The sequence below is a fragment of the Dasypus novemcinctus genome, unplaced genomic scaffold (genome assembly GCF_030445035.2).
Source record: "Dasypus novemcinctus isolate mDasNov1 unplaced genomic scaffold, mDasNov1.1.hap2 scaffold_157, whole genome shotgun sequence".
NCBI lineage: Eukaryota > Metazoa > Chordata > Mammalia > Cingulata > Dasypodidae > Dasypus > Dasypus novemcinctus.
Genome location: NW_026688157.1, coordinates 825,286 through 842,164, shown reverse-complemented (window position 1 = coordinate 842,164; position 16,879 = coordinate 825,286). Strand labels below are relative to the sequence as shown.

At 40.5% G+C, this 16,879-nt stretch overlaps 1 protein-coding gene across 6 annotated transcripts in view; it reads right to left on the bottom strand.

The window, feature by feature from the left end:
• PBRM1 (polybromo 1) overlaps positions 1-16,879 on the bottom strand; it is a 196,262-nt gene that overhangs the window by 8,967 nt on the left and 170,416 nt on the right. For 4 of the 6 annotated variants that reach the window (XM_058292602.2, XM_058292600.2, XM_058292603.2 and 1 more), the window contains 3 exons: positions 7,576-7,759; positions 6,840-7,050; positions 5,473-5,674 (listed from right to left, as the gene is read on the bottom strand). In XM_058292602.2, the coding sequence (XP_058148585.1) occupies positions 5,473-5,674; positions 6,840-7,050; positions 7,576-7,759 (597 nt within the window). Of the gene's footprint in view, positions 1-1,937; positions 2,103-5,472; positions 5,675-6,839; positions 7,051-7,575; positions 7,760-16,879 lie in introns of all 6 variants that reach the window. The other 2 variants (XM_058292596.2, XM_071213615.1) reach the window with 1 other exon arrangement.

Below are 16,879 nucleotides of genomic sequence, written 5' to 3'. Positions count from 1 at the left end.
CCAATGAAACAAATTTTAACCGGCAGTGTCTCTCTATACATGAAATAGGATTGTGAGCATTATTTTTAAAAATGAGAGTTCAGAGAGTAAAAACTACTTTTGTTGAATAAACATCATCAAACATGAGGAGATCCAACGCACCAAACTGCCTTTTAACCACATACTACCAGGTAAACTCTGAGGGATAAACAGGTGGGAATTTAAGAATGTTAGGAGGCTTTGCTTTCAATTACAAAAAGCCCATCTGAACGCAGCCTTCATGGGCTGTGGATGAAGAAATTATCAAGAACTGAAAGACTTGACATTTGTCTTCATTAAACTGTACTTTGGCATTTATTATCCCAGTCACATGTGTTCAAATGAGCTTTAATGCTTGTAAGCAAAGCTGTCTCAGACAGCAACAAAGCTAGGACTTGGGCCCTAAGTATCTGTAAGCCCATGAAAAATCATCCACTTAGGCTGCAAAGTTCTCCCTGTGGACCAGATATGGGTTACCATAGATAATGCTTGCCCTTCACTCTGAGGTCCCAGAAGCCTGGGGAGCACACTCTTGAGAATGGAGCAGGGGCCTTCTAGAGGGGTCCCATCCTCCTCATCCATTATAGTGCTCTGTATGATGTTATTCCCCAACAGGGAGCTAAAATGCTGCAGCTGCTGTTTTTACTGTTTTGGGCTGTTTGTATTCATTTTGTTAATGTGTCCTTGGGCTTTTTAGTCAAGGCACACTACAGTAACACATATCAAATAGAATAAACAGAACGTCAATGAGGGAATTCTAACTTTCAAAGTCCCCATGTTTAAGGCCTGATTTCTAAAAACTCTGGAACCCCATTAACCAAAATGGGCCATGGAATAGAGCAGGCAATTATGAGACTGGTTAGATCAACATCAGTTACACCGAAAGGACTGAAAGCCATGATTCAGACGTGCTCTGGCGAGTGCAACTGCTGAGCTCAGCGATAGTGCATTTGAGAACTTGCCATCACAAAAGTTAGGAGCGACAATAGAAAAGTTATCTTACACTATTCTTTCTTAAATAGCAAAAAGAAAAACAGCATCCTAACAAGCCTGCCTTGAAGAACACTGTCTTGGACTTCCTGCAAAAGAGGTCAGACTGCTTGCTTGCTTAAGAAGAAACAGGTGGTTTGTAAGGACCTCAGCAGGCTGGGAGAGATCCTGAAGGGAACAGAGAGGTGATCTGCAGGTTTCTCATTGGAGACATGCCAGACAAGGGTATTAAATCAAGAATAGCCAACTCTGCTATGGCTACCAGAACCAGAGACAACACACACAAGCAAACCACATTCATCATTGTCTTTTGTTTAAAAATATGTGACTGGGATACTAACAGAAAATGCAGTTTAATGTAATTAAATAGAAAAGCATTACAGAGTGGGCACAATGAATTGAATAAGGACTTTATATTCCATATAGCAGTCATGCATGTTGTTGACCAAGAAAGGATTTACAATTCATTGTCAAAAATCCTTTTAAATGGTCAGTCTTTTAAAGATGGCTGCAGCAGAACAAGGCAAACTGAATACTGGAAATGAGACGGGAAAATCAACACCACCTGAAGACTAGTTTTGTTTTTTCTTGGGAAGTCCCCTAGAATAGAATTCAGGGTCCATTTATATTTTTTACTATAACGCTCTGTCAAGAGCAGTCAGAGGTCGAGAACATCGCCAGACTATGCCCACAGCCAGGGAAGAGCTGCTTCCTACCAATTCCCCAGGTCTGGGCCCAGGGCCCATTTCTAGGGCAGAGAGGAGGCATTGCCCATATGGGAAAGGCGATAAAGGACGACATGGATGACTTCAGACTTTGACTCTGTCATGAGAAAAGGCTAGAGACTGTGGCCTACTCCTCATTGGAGAAAAAAAAATGAAGGAATTTCTTAAAGTGGAAAAAAAAATGGTCTTAGCTCCTGTTTTTACCTGCAACAGGTGTCAACTGCTGATTGAGCATCCCCATTGGTGTTGGTGGTGGCACCACCCCCATGAGAGCCCCCACAGGGGTGCCTGCTCGGGGAGAAGCACTCGGCTGCTGTTGCTGTGCTGCTCGCTCTCTCTCCTGCTGCTCAGCAACTTTAGCTGCCCGCTCTGTAAAGGCATTTCAGATTTTCAATTCTGTTTTTAACCCAGGAATTCAAAATACCATCCATTGCATTCAACAGGACTAGTAAAACACAGGCAACAGTTCTGTCTCAATGGAAGGAACAGTAGATGACTAGTCTCAACACAGGAGGAGTCGGGCCGATTTCACTTGTAACCTAGCGTCCAGCTTTCCTATCCCATCTTGAGAACTGGTCTGCAAAGATTTCAAGAATGTTAAGACTGCAACACACATTCAGAAAGCACAAGTTTTATTTAAACACGTCACCAGCGTAACCACCATGGTTAATCTCATGAGGCACTCTGAAGATGAGAAGCGCTACCGTTATTTTAGGAGTAACAGCATTACAGATTACTTATCATTTCAACATGAAGCAATTCCATGGCCCATTATCATTTTTGGCACAATTGTTACTTACTATATTTTCCTGATTTCTTGCCAGAAATTTTACTAAGATTTGAGGACTCTTGTCATTAGTGTTATGGGGTTTAGCAGCTGAAGAAAATTAACTCTGTAAGGGAAAAGTACCTCACTGCCTCCTCCAGAAGATTTTAGGGAAGGTAAACAGCTAATTTCGACAGTCAAATGAAGCAAAGAGGTCGTGTTTAATAAACCCTGAGGGGGGGAAAATGCATGGTACTACTCTAGGCTGCAATCATCAGAAGCAGAGAATTATATATACATATTTGTAGCAATGGACAATGTACTGAAAGAACCAAGCTTCCTAAAACTGAGCAGTTCAGTAATGACCTCAATCAGCAAAAATTCCAGAATCCAAACTTATTTCATCCAAAATGCAAGATGAATATTTGCTTGTGCAAGTTCTGTGGCTGTTAAACACTCCCTGCTGCACTCCTCACTTCCTGAGCTAACCTGTCTGCACCTCCAAAGCCAGCAGCCCCAACCATCATGTTCCCAGTCGTTCTGGGAGCTAGGAGATGGGACCCTTATTAGAGAACTGCAGAAACAGTGTATCCCCAAAGCTCCTACAATACGGGCTTACTCTGCTTCACAATTCATAAATAGGGAAATAGGGAATCCTCCCCACTTTTCACATGGGCAAATGGAGATTGGGAGACAGGTCATGACTTGTCCAATGATACAAAGAGAACCAGCAATCTGTGGCCCTGACTCATGAGATCACACTCCAACTGCAACATTAACTCTCCAACATGGAATGCAAAAGGCTATTGCTGATCTAAGGAGGTGGGGGAAATAGCTCAAGGTCACAAGGCTTTCAGAAAATCAAAAAGCAACAGCTCTATTCCTCCTATAACACAAGAATGTGAAAGTCAAGCAAGTCAAAGCTCCTTGGTTGTGACAGAGTTGCCTGCATAAGTTTATCATCACTAATACTGTCTCAGTTCACAGATCCTCTGTACAATGAGTGTGAGGGACAAAGGCCATTTGAACAACCTATTTCCTTGAGCTAGCGGTAAAAACAACAACAACAACACTGATGGCCTAGACCCCTACATCAAATTCTGGTGTTTACATTACACAAATGACACAGTGAAATGGGAGAGCCAAAGAATGAAGTTGAAAAAACAGAAAAGTTCAGGTCTATGGATTGAATGGTGGACTGGCTACTTGTTGGCTTTTTTTGAGTGCAGTCCAATCAGGGAATTGCCTAGAAAAACAATTTTTAACTAAGTCAGCCAAACTCCAAACTTTGGGTTTTGAATTCAGTGGGTCAGAACCCCAAAAGTTCAGATTTTGTGTCCCAGGCAGACACTGGGACTGAGTCATAAATCACCGTAAGTCCTCACTGAATTTCAGACTTCTTTTTCAATTTGGGAGAATTTTTCAGAAGCCATCATTTCTGTCTTCAGCCCTGCTCCAAGTGTTTTTACTTTTACTTTTATCTCCACATACATTTCTCTCTCCTGTTCATACCGTAAATAACTGGTCACCCAGTCCTGGCTTCACTTGCCTTGAAATAGGCTTTACAACCAAGTTAGCTTAATTTCCAACTCTTCCAACTGGGCGGTGTATTTGGTTTTAGCTTTACTGGGGTCAGAAATATCAGGGCTCTCCAAAGTTCTAGGTTCTCATGGATCTGATGAAGGTTCCTCAAAAAAATGTTCTAAAAAATATTTTAGTTCTTCAGGATATTAATGGATATTACATGAATACCTGGTTAAGTTTCAGAAACAGCCATGTAATAAAAAACATATTTCTTTACTATCAGTCTTAGAGACTTTAACAAGAGAATATGCATTGTAAGTTTCCAAGACAGAGTTTGGAGTGTGTCTCAAACTGCTTTTGCCACAAAATGTTTTTTGGGCTGAGCAACTCGTATGATTAAGGTTATGAAGAAGATCCTTGGGGAAACCTGTCAGATAATTTTATAACAATCAATTATAACACAATTGAAAGGAATAAAACCCTTTTTAAAAAAGGTTTATGGATTTTTTTCAAGTTTATGGAGGTTCATGAATTTTAATAAAGGGGGAAGCCTTATCATTTTTTTTGTTTGTTTATTTGGTGGAAAATAATGAATATGGACCCAGCCAAGCATAATACTGGTTAGCCACTGTAGAAGGGAAAGCTCTAAACTTGAAAAATAAACCAATATATAAATAATTCCAAATAGAAAAAGCATAACTCCAAGGTTATACTTTTAGAGTATAGGTTAGTCCTGTCTAATCTAACAATTACTACTCATTTCTTTATTAAAGCCATGCCTGATATTTTAAAAAGGAAACAAAAATTTCTCTCAAGTATTTGTCCCTAATGACTAAAAACCACCAAAATAATGAATGATAGCACATGGCCCAAAGCAATTTCATTGTGGAGTAAAAGAAAAGTGAAGGCAATTGAGCTTTATCAAAGAGACCCCAAATGCCCTACAAGTAGTTATGAATGAGGATCCAGCATAGGCTGTGACTAGCCTGGGAAATAGGTGCTTCAGCCAAGCCTCAGCCTGGAGTTAAACATATGGCTTAATGAGTGATTATAGAAGGTCAATGATTTTAACAGTCCCTTTCAGATAAATACTAATCAAAATGATATTTAATATCACTGTACAATCATTCCCAGGTCAACAGATGTGTGCTTTACAGGGCTCAATCAAAGAAGAAAATCATGCAAATTTTAAACAGCAAGGTATTTTTATTTGAGCAATTTGGGAGGGGTAAGAGAATACCAGGATCAGAGGGCAAGCTAGGGGCAGCACTCTGCTCAGTCAGCACAAGGCTGGCACCTCAACTGCTCGATGGGTGCCAGGAGGGATAGTCCCCAACACAAAAATCATGTGCAAATGGTAAGAACGAGAGTAAAACCTGTCTATGCACGTGCATTCCTTAACACACCCCTTGCCTAGAAAGCTGAGAGTTGTGCCTAGTCTCTATTTACCTTCATATTCTGCTTTTTTGGCTGTCTCCAGGTTTCTCCACTCTGTCCCCACAAGTCTGCTGAGTTCCCCAAAAGAGTAGTCTGGGTGCTGGGCTTTAATCACAGCTCTCATTTCACTGCTGAACAGAATGTAGCCACTCATGTTGATTTTCCGCTTGGAGCCTTCCTTCTTTGCACTGCCCTTGGCAGACTTTGGAGTAGACTGTAAGACAGAAAGCTCTTATAGTGCATCAGAACACTGTATTTGAGTAACTGTTAAAAGTTCTGGAGTCAGGAACATATGATTCAACAGATACTTCTTTATCGACCATTTTCTTGGTCAAAACCATTTTCTTGGTCAAAACACACCTCTTCCTTGCCTCTTACCAGGTAAAAAATAAATGAAAGTTTCAGTGAATTCCATGACTACAATCTATAACGGTGACCTCATAATTAAGTCTTGGGAAAATTCTGAATGAGATAAAAACACCAACATGGATCACTTAACAAAAGATGAGAAACCTAAAGAATGAGTGATTAAAAAGAAGTGGAGGCTCTCTCTGCCTAGAGGAGACCGCATGAAATCTCGGTGTGATTTCCATCTTTCTCTCCTCTTTCTCAGCAAGCACTGTTCTTTCCCTCAATTTCCCAATAAATTCATTTTACTGGCTTTAAAAAAAAAAAAAGAGGAGGGTGAGTGGATGTGGCTCAAGCAGTTGAATGCCTGCCTCCCACATGGGAGGTCCTGGATTCAGTTTCCGGTGCCTTCTAAAGAAGACAGATAAGCAATGAGCAGACATATAGCAAAAATGAGCAAAAAATGAGCAGATAAGCAAAAACAAAGAGCAGGGAGTGGATGTGGCTCAAGCAGTTGAGCACCCACCTCCCACATGGGAGATCCCAGGTTCAGTTCCCAGTGCCTCCTAAAGAAAAAAAAACGACAATGAGAAAGAGAAAAAGAAAAAATCAACAAGCCAACAATGAGAAAAAATAAGCAACTGAGTAGACAAGTACAAACAATGAGTAAAATCAATAAGCAAACAGGTGAGGGAGCATCTCAGGGCATAAAAAAAAAAAAAAAAAAAAAAAAAAAAGAAATGGCAATAAAAGCCAGAGTAACAGGGTGATGCCATTCCATATTGCTCTTCTTCAACAGAAGGGAGGGAGAAGCCTTGTAACTACACTTGCCACTAAAAACAGCTATCTATGAAATTAAAAAAAAGATTAAAATTTAATTTATTAATGGCACTGGGAATCTCTGTCCCTTCCTTCTGAATTCTAGGTTGAGGCTCCCATATGTAGGAACTGGATGTCTCATTACTTTGGTTTGGGTCTGCTGCAAACCAAAGCTGGGAATAAAACAAGCAATAGGAACCTGTCATCTTCACCTGTGGGGGAGTGTAGGGCATGAGGTCCAGCTCACTGGCCAGGGGTGTCTGAAGTTGAGGTAGAGAAGGAGGTTCAATGACCTCACTATCCTCTTCTCCCATCTCTTCAATATCATCATCTCCACCTTCTAACTCGGCAAATTTAGCTTCTAGCAACTGGATCTTCTTTTCCAGCAAAGGTGAGGGCTCCTTCTGAGGAACAATTGGTTTTCTAAAAGAGGTGACCAAAAGAAAAAATCACCTAATGCTATTCCAGGATTGGTCAGAAAGCTTGAAGTCTACAAATGACTGGCTGCAATCAGCAATGTACACTCACAGGGCAGCAAGAGAATGAATTTAAATGTGTATTTTTGAAGTCATAATTACTGAGAGATGCTCATTTTTAAAGAATTCTGCTGAATACCCAAAAAATCAGTGGGATCCAAGGTTGGATCTAGTTGCCTAAATATATTAAGAGTTGTCACAATCTGTGCAACACTCCAATCTCCTGAGAGGACAGGGTCTGGGACTATAAATTTCTGCCTCCATTCTACACTTATTGGAATCCAGCCCTGGGGCACTGTTAGGGCAGTTACCATGTCCCAGCAGATTATGAGGGCTTTCCTTCAATCTTTAACCAAATTAATTAAAAATTTATATTGCTCAAATCTAAGATCTATTTTAAAAAATCACTCTAGACTATACTATTTTGGTATCAGCTTTAGTGCCTTTTCTTCCTTAGTTTCTCAAGATTTACCTGAAGTAATAAATTTCATCATCTACTACTTTAGCAGAGAGTGAAAACCTCTTCAGTCCCTTAAATTTCTTCATCTGCTTGTCACTTTCATTGTAGCGGCTCTCACAAAGCAGAATATCATTTTCTGATATTTCAGTTGGCCTACAGGAGAGGAAGTCCTTGAATGACAACACAGCACACTTTCCTGAAAGAGCAAATAGGAGAGAAATTAAAGGAGAAATAGCACTTGTTTAAAATTTTTATTACTTAAAACACGATTCAAAATTCAAAAGATATAAAAGGGTATATACTAGCACAAGGATAGACATATAGATCAATGGAATAAAATCTCAAGTCTAGAGTAAATCCATAAATTTATGGATAAATGATTTTCAGCAAGAGTAAGAAGACCATTCAATGTGGGAAGTAACAGTCTCTTCAAAAAAAATGGTACTGGGGCAACTGGATATCCAAAAGAAGGAAGTTAGACCCCTATTTCACATCATATAGAGAAATTAACTCAGAATGGACCAAAGACCTAAATATAAAATCAAAACTATACAGTTCTTAGGAGAAAACATAGGTATACATCTTTGTGACTTTGGATTCAGCAATGGTTTCTTAATTGTGACACCCACAGCACAAGTAACCAAAGAAAATAAAGATAGGTTATACTTCATCAAAATTAAAACCTCTCGTGCTTCAAAGGACACTATCAAGAAAGTGAAAACACAATGAATGGAAGAGAAAATATATTGAAATCACATATCTGATAAGAATTTATAAAGAACTCTACAACTCAATAACAGAAACCCAATTAAACAATGGGCAAAGGACCTGAAAAGACATTTCTCCAAAGAAGATATATAAATGGCTAACAAGCACATGAAAAGACGCTCATCATCTTTAGTCATTAGAGAAATACAAACCACAGTGAGATATAAGATACCACTTCACACCCACCAGGATGGTAGGATTAGAAAAAAAAACCACATAGAAAATAAGTGTTACTGAGAAGGTGGAGAAACTGGAATTCTTGTGTGCTTTGCTGGTGGGATATAGATGAGTGTGGAAAACAGAATTACTATATGACCCAGCAATTCCATTCCTAGGTATGTAACCAAGAGAAATAAAAACCTATGTCCAGGGAAGCTGATATGGCTCAACGGATAGAGCATCTGCCTACCGTATGGGAGGTCCAGGGCTCAAACCCCGGGCCTCCTGACCCGCGTGATGAGCTGGCCCACGCTCAGTGCTGATGCGCGCAGGGAGTGCCTTGCCACAAAGGGGTGTCCCCCGTGTAGGGGAGCCCCACGCGCAAGGAGTGTGCCCCGTAAGGAGAGCCACCCAGCATGAAAAAAGTGCAGGCTGCCCAGAAGTAGTGCCGCACATACCAAGAGCTGACACAGCAAGTTGATGCAACAAAAGGAGTCCCAGTGCCACTGACAAGAATACAAGCAGATGTAGAAGAGCACACAGCAAATGGACACAGAGAGCAGACAACTGGGGGTGGGGGGTGGAGAGTGACGACGGGGAGAGAAATTTAAAAAAAAAAGACTAAGAAAAAAACCAAAACCTATATCCACAGGTGCTGACAGGGCTCAGTGGCTGAGTGCTGGCTTCCCACATATGAGGTCCTGGGTTCAGTCCCTAGCCCCAGGACTGAAAAACAAAACAAACAAACCAACAAAAAAAACCCCTATGTCCACATAAAAATATATACACAAATGTACACAGCAGCATTATACATAACAGCCCGAAAGTGGAAAAAACCCAAATGTCCATCAACTGATGAAATGGATAGACTATTTCAGCCATAAAAAGTAATGTATTGATAAATGTACAAAATAGATGGACCTTGAAAACATGCTAAATCAAAGAAGCCAATCATGAAATGTCCAGAACAGGCAAATCTATAGAGAATCTATAGAGAAACAAAGAAGAGAAGCAGTTGACAGGGGCAGGGGGATGGGAAAAATGAGAATTTACTACTGGGTTCTTTTTCAGGGTGATGAAAATGAGCTGGAATTATACAGTGGTGATAGGGAAGCAGATGTGGCTCAAGCGATTGAGCTCCCGCCTACCACATGGGAGGTCCTGGGTTTGGTTCCCAATGCCTCCTGGAGAAGATGAGCAAGACAGGAAGCTGGCACAACAGACAGGCATAGCAAGCTGACACAAGATGATACAACAAGGAGAAACAAAGAGTAACGACAATGAGAGACACAACAAAGCAGGGAGCTGAGGTGAATCAAGTAGCTGAGCACCTCTCTCCCACATGGAAGGTCCCTAGTTCAGTTCCTGGTGCCTACTAAAGCGAAGACGCGCACACAATGAATGGACAGAGAGCGGTCAGTGAGCACCAACAATGGGGGGGAATAAAGAAAATAAATCTTAAAAAAAAAAAGTGGTGAGAGTTGCACACTTTATGAGGATGAAGTTTAAGGCATGTGAATTTTATCACTTTTTTTAAAAAAAGGGTATACAGGGTGGGGGCGGTGGGGTTGATTGGGACCTCATATTTTTTTAATGTAATTTTTAAAAATAAATAAATAATTAAAAAAAAAAAAGGGTATACAGTGAAAAGTTTTGCCACACTCCATCCCTTAGCTACCCACTCTCCTCTCTGATAGCAACTAATGTTGTGTGTCATGTGTGTGTGTACATATATATATATAAACCCCAGACTTTGAGAAACATAAATGGTAGCATATCACATACAGTTTTTCACCTAAATGTCATCACAAAATAACAAATCTCATTGACCATTCCCAATTAGTACAGTGTTCTTGCTTATTTGAACATACTACATTTATTCAACTAGTGCCCATTAATAGATATTTAGGTTGTTTCCTAATATTTCCTCTTCCATTGACAAAAAACAATGGTGAAATAAATAATTTAAGGCATTTATTAATTTTCACATGGTTAGACACATCTGAGCTATAAATTTCTAGAAGTACAAAGTTGAGTCAAAGGGTATGTGCACTTTACTTTTATAGGTATTATAAAATTAACTTTCATAGAAGGCATAGTCCCTCCACAAAGGAAATGAATGCTATTTCCAACTATTAATGAATATCTGGGTCTTTGACATTTGATAGATTAAAAACATCCGAATTTTTAAAATATTTATTTACTTTAAAAAAAAATTATCCCACCCCTATTCCTACCCTCACCCTGATGGTTCTCTCATCTCCTGGTCATTATTTGCTTGCCTTCTCCAGGAGGCACTGGGAACTGAACCTGGGACCTCCCACACGGAAGACAAGTGCCCAATGGCCTGAGCCACATCCACTCCCTGTGGACTGTGGCATCTGTTGGTTTGTGGCATCTACTCGTTGTGGTGGATGCAATGTCTAGCTTGTTGCAGTAGGTGAAGCATCTGCTTGTCGTCTTTAAGAGGCACTGGGCCTTTCCGGCGGTGAAGACCATGCCTCTTGCAAAGTACTTCCTCCATCCCTCTCCAGAAGAGGAAAAGATGAAACACAAGAAGTGCCTGGTACAGAGCCCCAATTCCTATTTCATGGATGTAGAATGCCCAGGACCCTATAAAATCACCAGTCTTTACCTACACACACATAGTAGTTTTGTGTGTGGGTTGTTCCACTGTCCTCTGCCAAACTACTGGAAGAAAAGCAAAGCTTACAGAAGGATGCTCCTTCAGACAGAAGCAGCACTAAATGTACCCTGAAGGAAGATGAGTGGGATACCATCCCAATAAACATTTTGGATACATACTGAAAAAAAAAAAAAGAGGCACTGGGACCCGAACTCAGGATCTCCCATGTAGTAGGTGGGTGCTCAACTGGTTAAGCCACATCTGCTTCCCCTGGATAGCTTTAATGAGCATTCTCCCTAATGGGTGAGGTTGAGCATATTTTCATTTCTTTAAGAATCACTGGTGGGAAGCGGACATGGTTCAACTGATAGAGCGTCCACCTACCATATGGAGGGTCCAGGGTTTGATACCCAAGGACTCCTGACCTGTGTGGTAAGCTGGCCCACATGTAGTGCTACCGCATGCAAGGAGTGCCATGCCATGCAGGGGCGCCCCTGTGTAGGGGTGGCCCACGTGCAAGGAGTGCACCCCACAAGGAGAGCTGCCCCGTGTGAAAAAAGTGCAGCCTGCCCAGGAGTGGTGCTGCACACATGGAGAGCTGACGCAGCAAGATGATGCAACAAAAAGGAGACGCAGTTTCCCGGTACCACCTGATAATGGAAGCGAACGGAGAAGAAACTCAGTGAATGGACACAGAGAGCAGACAATGAGGGGGGGAGAAGGCGAGAGAAATAAATACAATAAATCTTAAAAAAAAAAAGATTCACTGGTAATTTCTTATCCATTTTTCTACTGGATATTGATCTTTTTCTAATTGATTTATGGAAGCTCCTCATGTATGAGGGACATTAAATCTTGGTCTAAAATATGCATTGCAAATATTTTTCGAAGGTTGTCATTTGTCTTTGCTTCTGCCAGTTTTGGCCATATATTTTTCAGTTTTTATGTAGTTTATCAATATTTTCTTGTATGGGTTATAGGTTTTGTGTCAGAGATTATAAAAAATTATTTCCCATGTTTTCTTTTAGTACCTTTGCTGCTTCATTTTATGTTCATTTAAATCTATAATTTATCTGGGAATTTTATCCTGATATTAAGATGTGAGGAATGGATACGATTTTGTTTCAAATGGCTATCCAGTTGTCCATATAACTCTTACAGAATAATTCACCTTTTCCCACTTATCTAGGATGCCACCTTTGTCATACTATTAAATTATTATTTATGTCTACTGCTAAACTTTCTATTGTCTAAATATCTGTTTACTCATATTCCATAGTTTTATTTATTGCAGTGTTATATTTTTTTAAAGCAGTTTTATTGAGATATATTCACATACCACACAATCTATCCAAAGTGCACAATCAATGGCTTTTAGTATAATCACAGTATTGTGCGTTCATCACCACAAAAATTTTAGAACAATTTCATTACTCCAAATGGAAAGATTCTACACCCTATAGCAGTCACTACCTCTCAATCTGTTACAACATGCTTTTTAAAAAAAACAAATCACAATTCATCCAAAGTGTATAATCAATGGTATGTGGTATAATCACATACTTGTACATTCACCACTTCAATCATTATTAGAGCATTTTAATTATTGCAATAATAGCAATAATAATAATAATAAACAAAAACCAGACAGACAAATAAGAAAATTCTTCACCTGTCAACCTCTCTATGCTTCCACTACTGTACATAGCCACTATTTCTGGCTATTCGTGCACAATTATTTATTTATTATGCTGTTTTACTGAGACAAATTAACATACCATACAATCTACCCAAAGTATATAATAAATGGTTATTAGTATAATCACAATGTTTTGCATTCATTACCACAAAAAAATTAAAAACAATTTCATTACTCCAAAAAGAAAAAATACCATACCTCTTAGCAGTCACCTCTCAATCCCTCATAACATGTTTGACTATTTAAGGATAAGTGGCACACTTCATTATACTTTTCAGAATTTTCCTGAATTTTTGTTTACCCTTTGTTATGATTTTAAAAATTAGCTTAATTTTTTAAACCTCAGTCCACCTTCCTTCCAGGAAAATTCCCATTGGTTTATCTATTGGAATCAGATTAAAGATTAATTTGGGGGTAATGGATTTCTTTCCAATACCAAGTCTTTCTATCCAAGCACGTGATATACTTTTCAATTTTTGTTCAAGCATTCCCTCAGAGGCATTTAAAAACTTTTTCATATAGATGTGGCACATTCCATGTTAAGTTTATCCCAAGACATTTTATTTTTTATTATTTTTGAATCTTCAAAAGACAACTGATTTGTAAATAAATTTTATGCTCAGCCACCTTACTTTTTTATCATTTGCTGCGATTTCTTAATCGATTCTCTTGAATTTTTATCTCCTTAATTCCCATGTCTTATATTTTTAGCTTTGCGCTTCTGTCTAATTGCGCTGGCTAGTAATCCAGACAATGTTAAATAAGAGCAATAAGGACATATTCACAGCTAACAACTTATTAAACAGTTACATGTCAAATGGGTCAGAAATATTTTAGAATATAACTACAATTATTATCACTCTCTGGGACTTAACACCCTTTCCTATATATAGGCCTATATATAGGTCTTTTAATTCATTCAAGGAATAGTTACTATATTCCATATATTTTAGAAGGATAAATTAAAATTCTGCTCAGGGCTGAAGAGTGAAAATGACTGGTGGCCTTAGAATGGATGTGGTGTCTGTGTCTGCCTTGGGGCTCTTACCAGGAACCCAAATCCAGGGAAGAGATACAAGTTTAGGAAGCTTTAATTAATAGCCATAAACATATTTTAATTAATAAAACATAAAAATTTATAAAAACCCTGTAGACCTGTGATTGGAACTGCAATGAACCTATAGATTGATTTGGGGAGAATTGACTTTTTTACAGTATTAAGTCTTTCAACTATAAACACACACATATGTGTGTGTACATGTGTAGGAATCATGTATCTTTGTAAAGATTTATTCCTAGGTATTTAATGTAAATTATTAAATTATCTGTTGTTTTTAATAGACTTTATTTTCTAGAGCAGTTTTGTTTTTTTTCCCTCTCCCCTTCCCCTCCCCCCCAGTTGTGTGCTCTCTGTGTCCATTTGTTGTGTGCTCTTCTGTGACCAGTTCTATCCTTATCAGTGGCACCGAGAATCTGTGTTTCTTTTTGTTGCACCATCTTGTGTCAGCTCTCTGTGTGTGCCGCGCCACTCCTGGGCATGCTGCACTTTCTTTCGCACTGGGCGGCTCTCCCTACGAGGCGCACTCTTGGTGCGTGGGGCTCCCCTATGCAGGGGACACCCCTGCATGGCATGGCACTCCTTGCACGCATAAGCACTGCGCGTGGGCCAGCTCCACACCAGTAAAGGAGGCCCGGGGTTTGAACCTTGGACCTCCCATTTGGTAGGTGGACGCCCTATCCGTTGGGCCAAGTCTGCTTCCCTCTAGGGCAATTTTAAGTTTACAAAAAAACTGTCCAGAAAGTAGAGTTGCCATATATTCCCTTCTACAGTTTCCTCTACTAACATCTTGTCTTGTTGTATACATATGCTACAAGTGATGAACCAATATCAATTCATTATTATTTTTAGATTTTTAAATTTATTTCTCTCCCCTTCCCCCCCCACCCCAGTTGTCTGTTCTCTGTGTCTATTTGCTGTGTCTTCTTTGTTTGCTTCTGTTGTTGTCAGCGGCACGGGAAACTTTCTTTTTGTTGCGTCATCTTGTGTCGGATCTCCGTGTGGGCGGCGCCATTCTTGGGCAGGTTGCACTTTCTTTTGCGCTGGGCGGCTCTCCTTACGGGGTGCACTCCTTGCGCGTGGGGCTCCCTTATGTGGGGGACACCCCTGCATGGCACAGCATTCCTTGCTTGTATCGGCACTGCACGTGGGCCAGGTCCACACAGGTCAAGGAGGCCCGGGGTTTGAACCACAGACCTCCCATGTGGTAGACGGACGCCCTAACCACTCGGCCAAGTCCACCGCCTCAATTCATTATTATTGAAATCCATAGTTTACATTATGGTTCACAATCTTTGTGTTATGCAGTTCTGTACAAGTGCATAACATCATGTACCCACCTTTACAGTATCATAGAGAATAAGTCACTGCCCTAAATATGCTTTGTAGTCCACCTATTCATTCCTTCCCACCTTGTCCTAAATGTCAGGAAACCACCAATCTTTTTACTGTCCCTATTGCTCTGCCTTTTCCAGAAAGACATATAATTAGAATTGTATGTAGCCTTTCGTACTGCCTTCTTTCACTTAGCAATATGCATGTAAGATTCTTTCTATTCTTTTTGTGGCTCGATAGCTTCTTTCTTTTTATCGCTGAATAACATGCCATTGAATAGATGGACCACAGTTAGTTTATCCATTCACTTAAGGGAGGGCATCCTGGTTGCTTCCAAGTTTTGGCAATGATGACTAACAGGTGCTATAATATTCATGTATAGGTTTCTTTACGGAAATAAGTTTTGAACTCACTTGGGTTCAAATGATCCACAACTCCCAGACCATGTGGTAAGCCTGTATTTGGCTCTGTAAGAAACTGCTAAACTGTCTTCCAAAGTGGTTGCACCATTTTGCATTCCCACCAATAATAAATGAGAGTTACTGCTGCTCCACATTTTTGCCAGCATTTGGTGCTGTCGGTGTTTTGTATTTTAACCATTCTAATAGGTGTGTGGTGGAATCTCATTGTTTTAGTTTGCAATTCCCTAATACCATATGGTGTTGATGATCTTTTCAGATGCATGTGCCATATGTATATCTTCTTTGGTGAAGTGTTTGTTCAGATCTTTTACCTATCTTTAAGCTGGGTTCTTTTCTTATTGTTGAATTTTGAGAGTTCCTTGTAAATTTTATTTATTTATTTTTTAAAGATTTATTTCTCTCCCCGCCTCCCCCCCACCCCCCAGTTGTCTGCTCTCTGTGTCCATTCGCTGTGTGTTCTTCTGTGACTGCTTCTATCCTATCCTTATCAGCGGCACCGGGAATGTGTGTTTCTTTTTGTTGCTTCATTTTGTTGTGTCAGCTCTCAGTGTGTGCGGCTCCATTCTTGGGCAGGCTGCACTTTCTTTTGCGCTGGGCGGCTCTCCTTATGGGGTGCACCCCTTGCATGTGGGGCTCCCTTATGTGGGGGACACCCGTGTGTGGCACAGCACTCCTTGCGCACATCAGGACTGCGCATGGGCCAGCTCCACACGGGTCAAGAAGACCCGGGGTTTGAACCGCGGACCTCCCATGTGGTAGGCGGATGCCCTATCCATTGGGCCAAGTCTGCTTCCCTCTTTGTATATTTTATTTTATTTTATTTTATTTTTTTTTTAAAGATTTATTTATTATTTATTTAATTTCCCCCCTCCCCTGGTTGTCTGTTCTTGGTGTCTATTTGCTGCGTCTTGTTTCTTTATCCGCTTCTGTTGTCGTCAGCTGCACGGGAAGTGTGGGCGGCGCCATTCCTGGGCAGGCTGCTCTTTCTTTTCACGCTGGGCGGCTTTCCTCACTGACGCACTCCTTGCGCGTGGGGGCTCCCCCACGCGGGGGACACCCTTGCGTGGCACGGCACTCCTTGCGCGCATCAGCACTGCGCATGGCCAGCTCCACACGGGTCAAGGAGGCCCGGGGTTTGAACCGCGGACCTCCCATATGGTAGACGGACGCCCTAACCGCTGGGCCAAAGTCCGTTTCCCTCTTTGTATATTTTAGATATAAGTTCTCTATCAGATGTGTTATGCAAATTT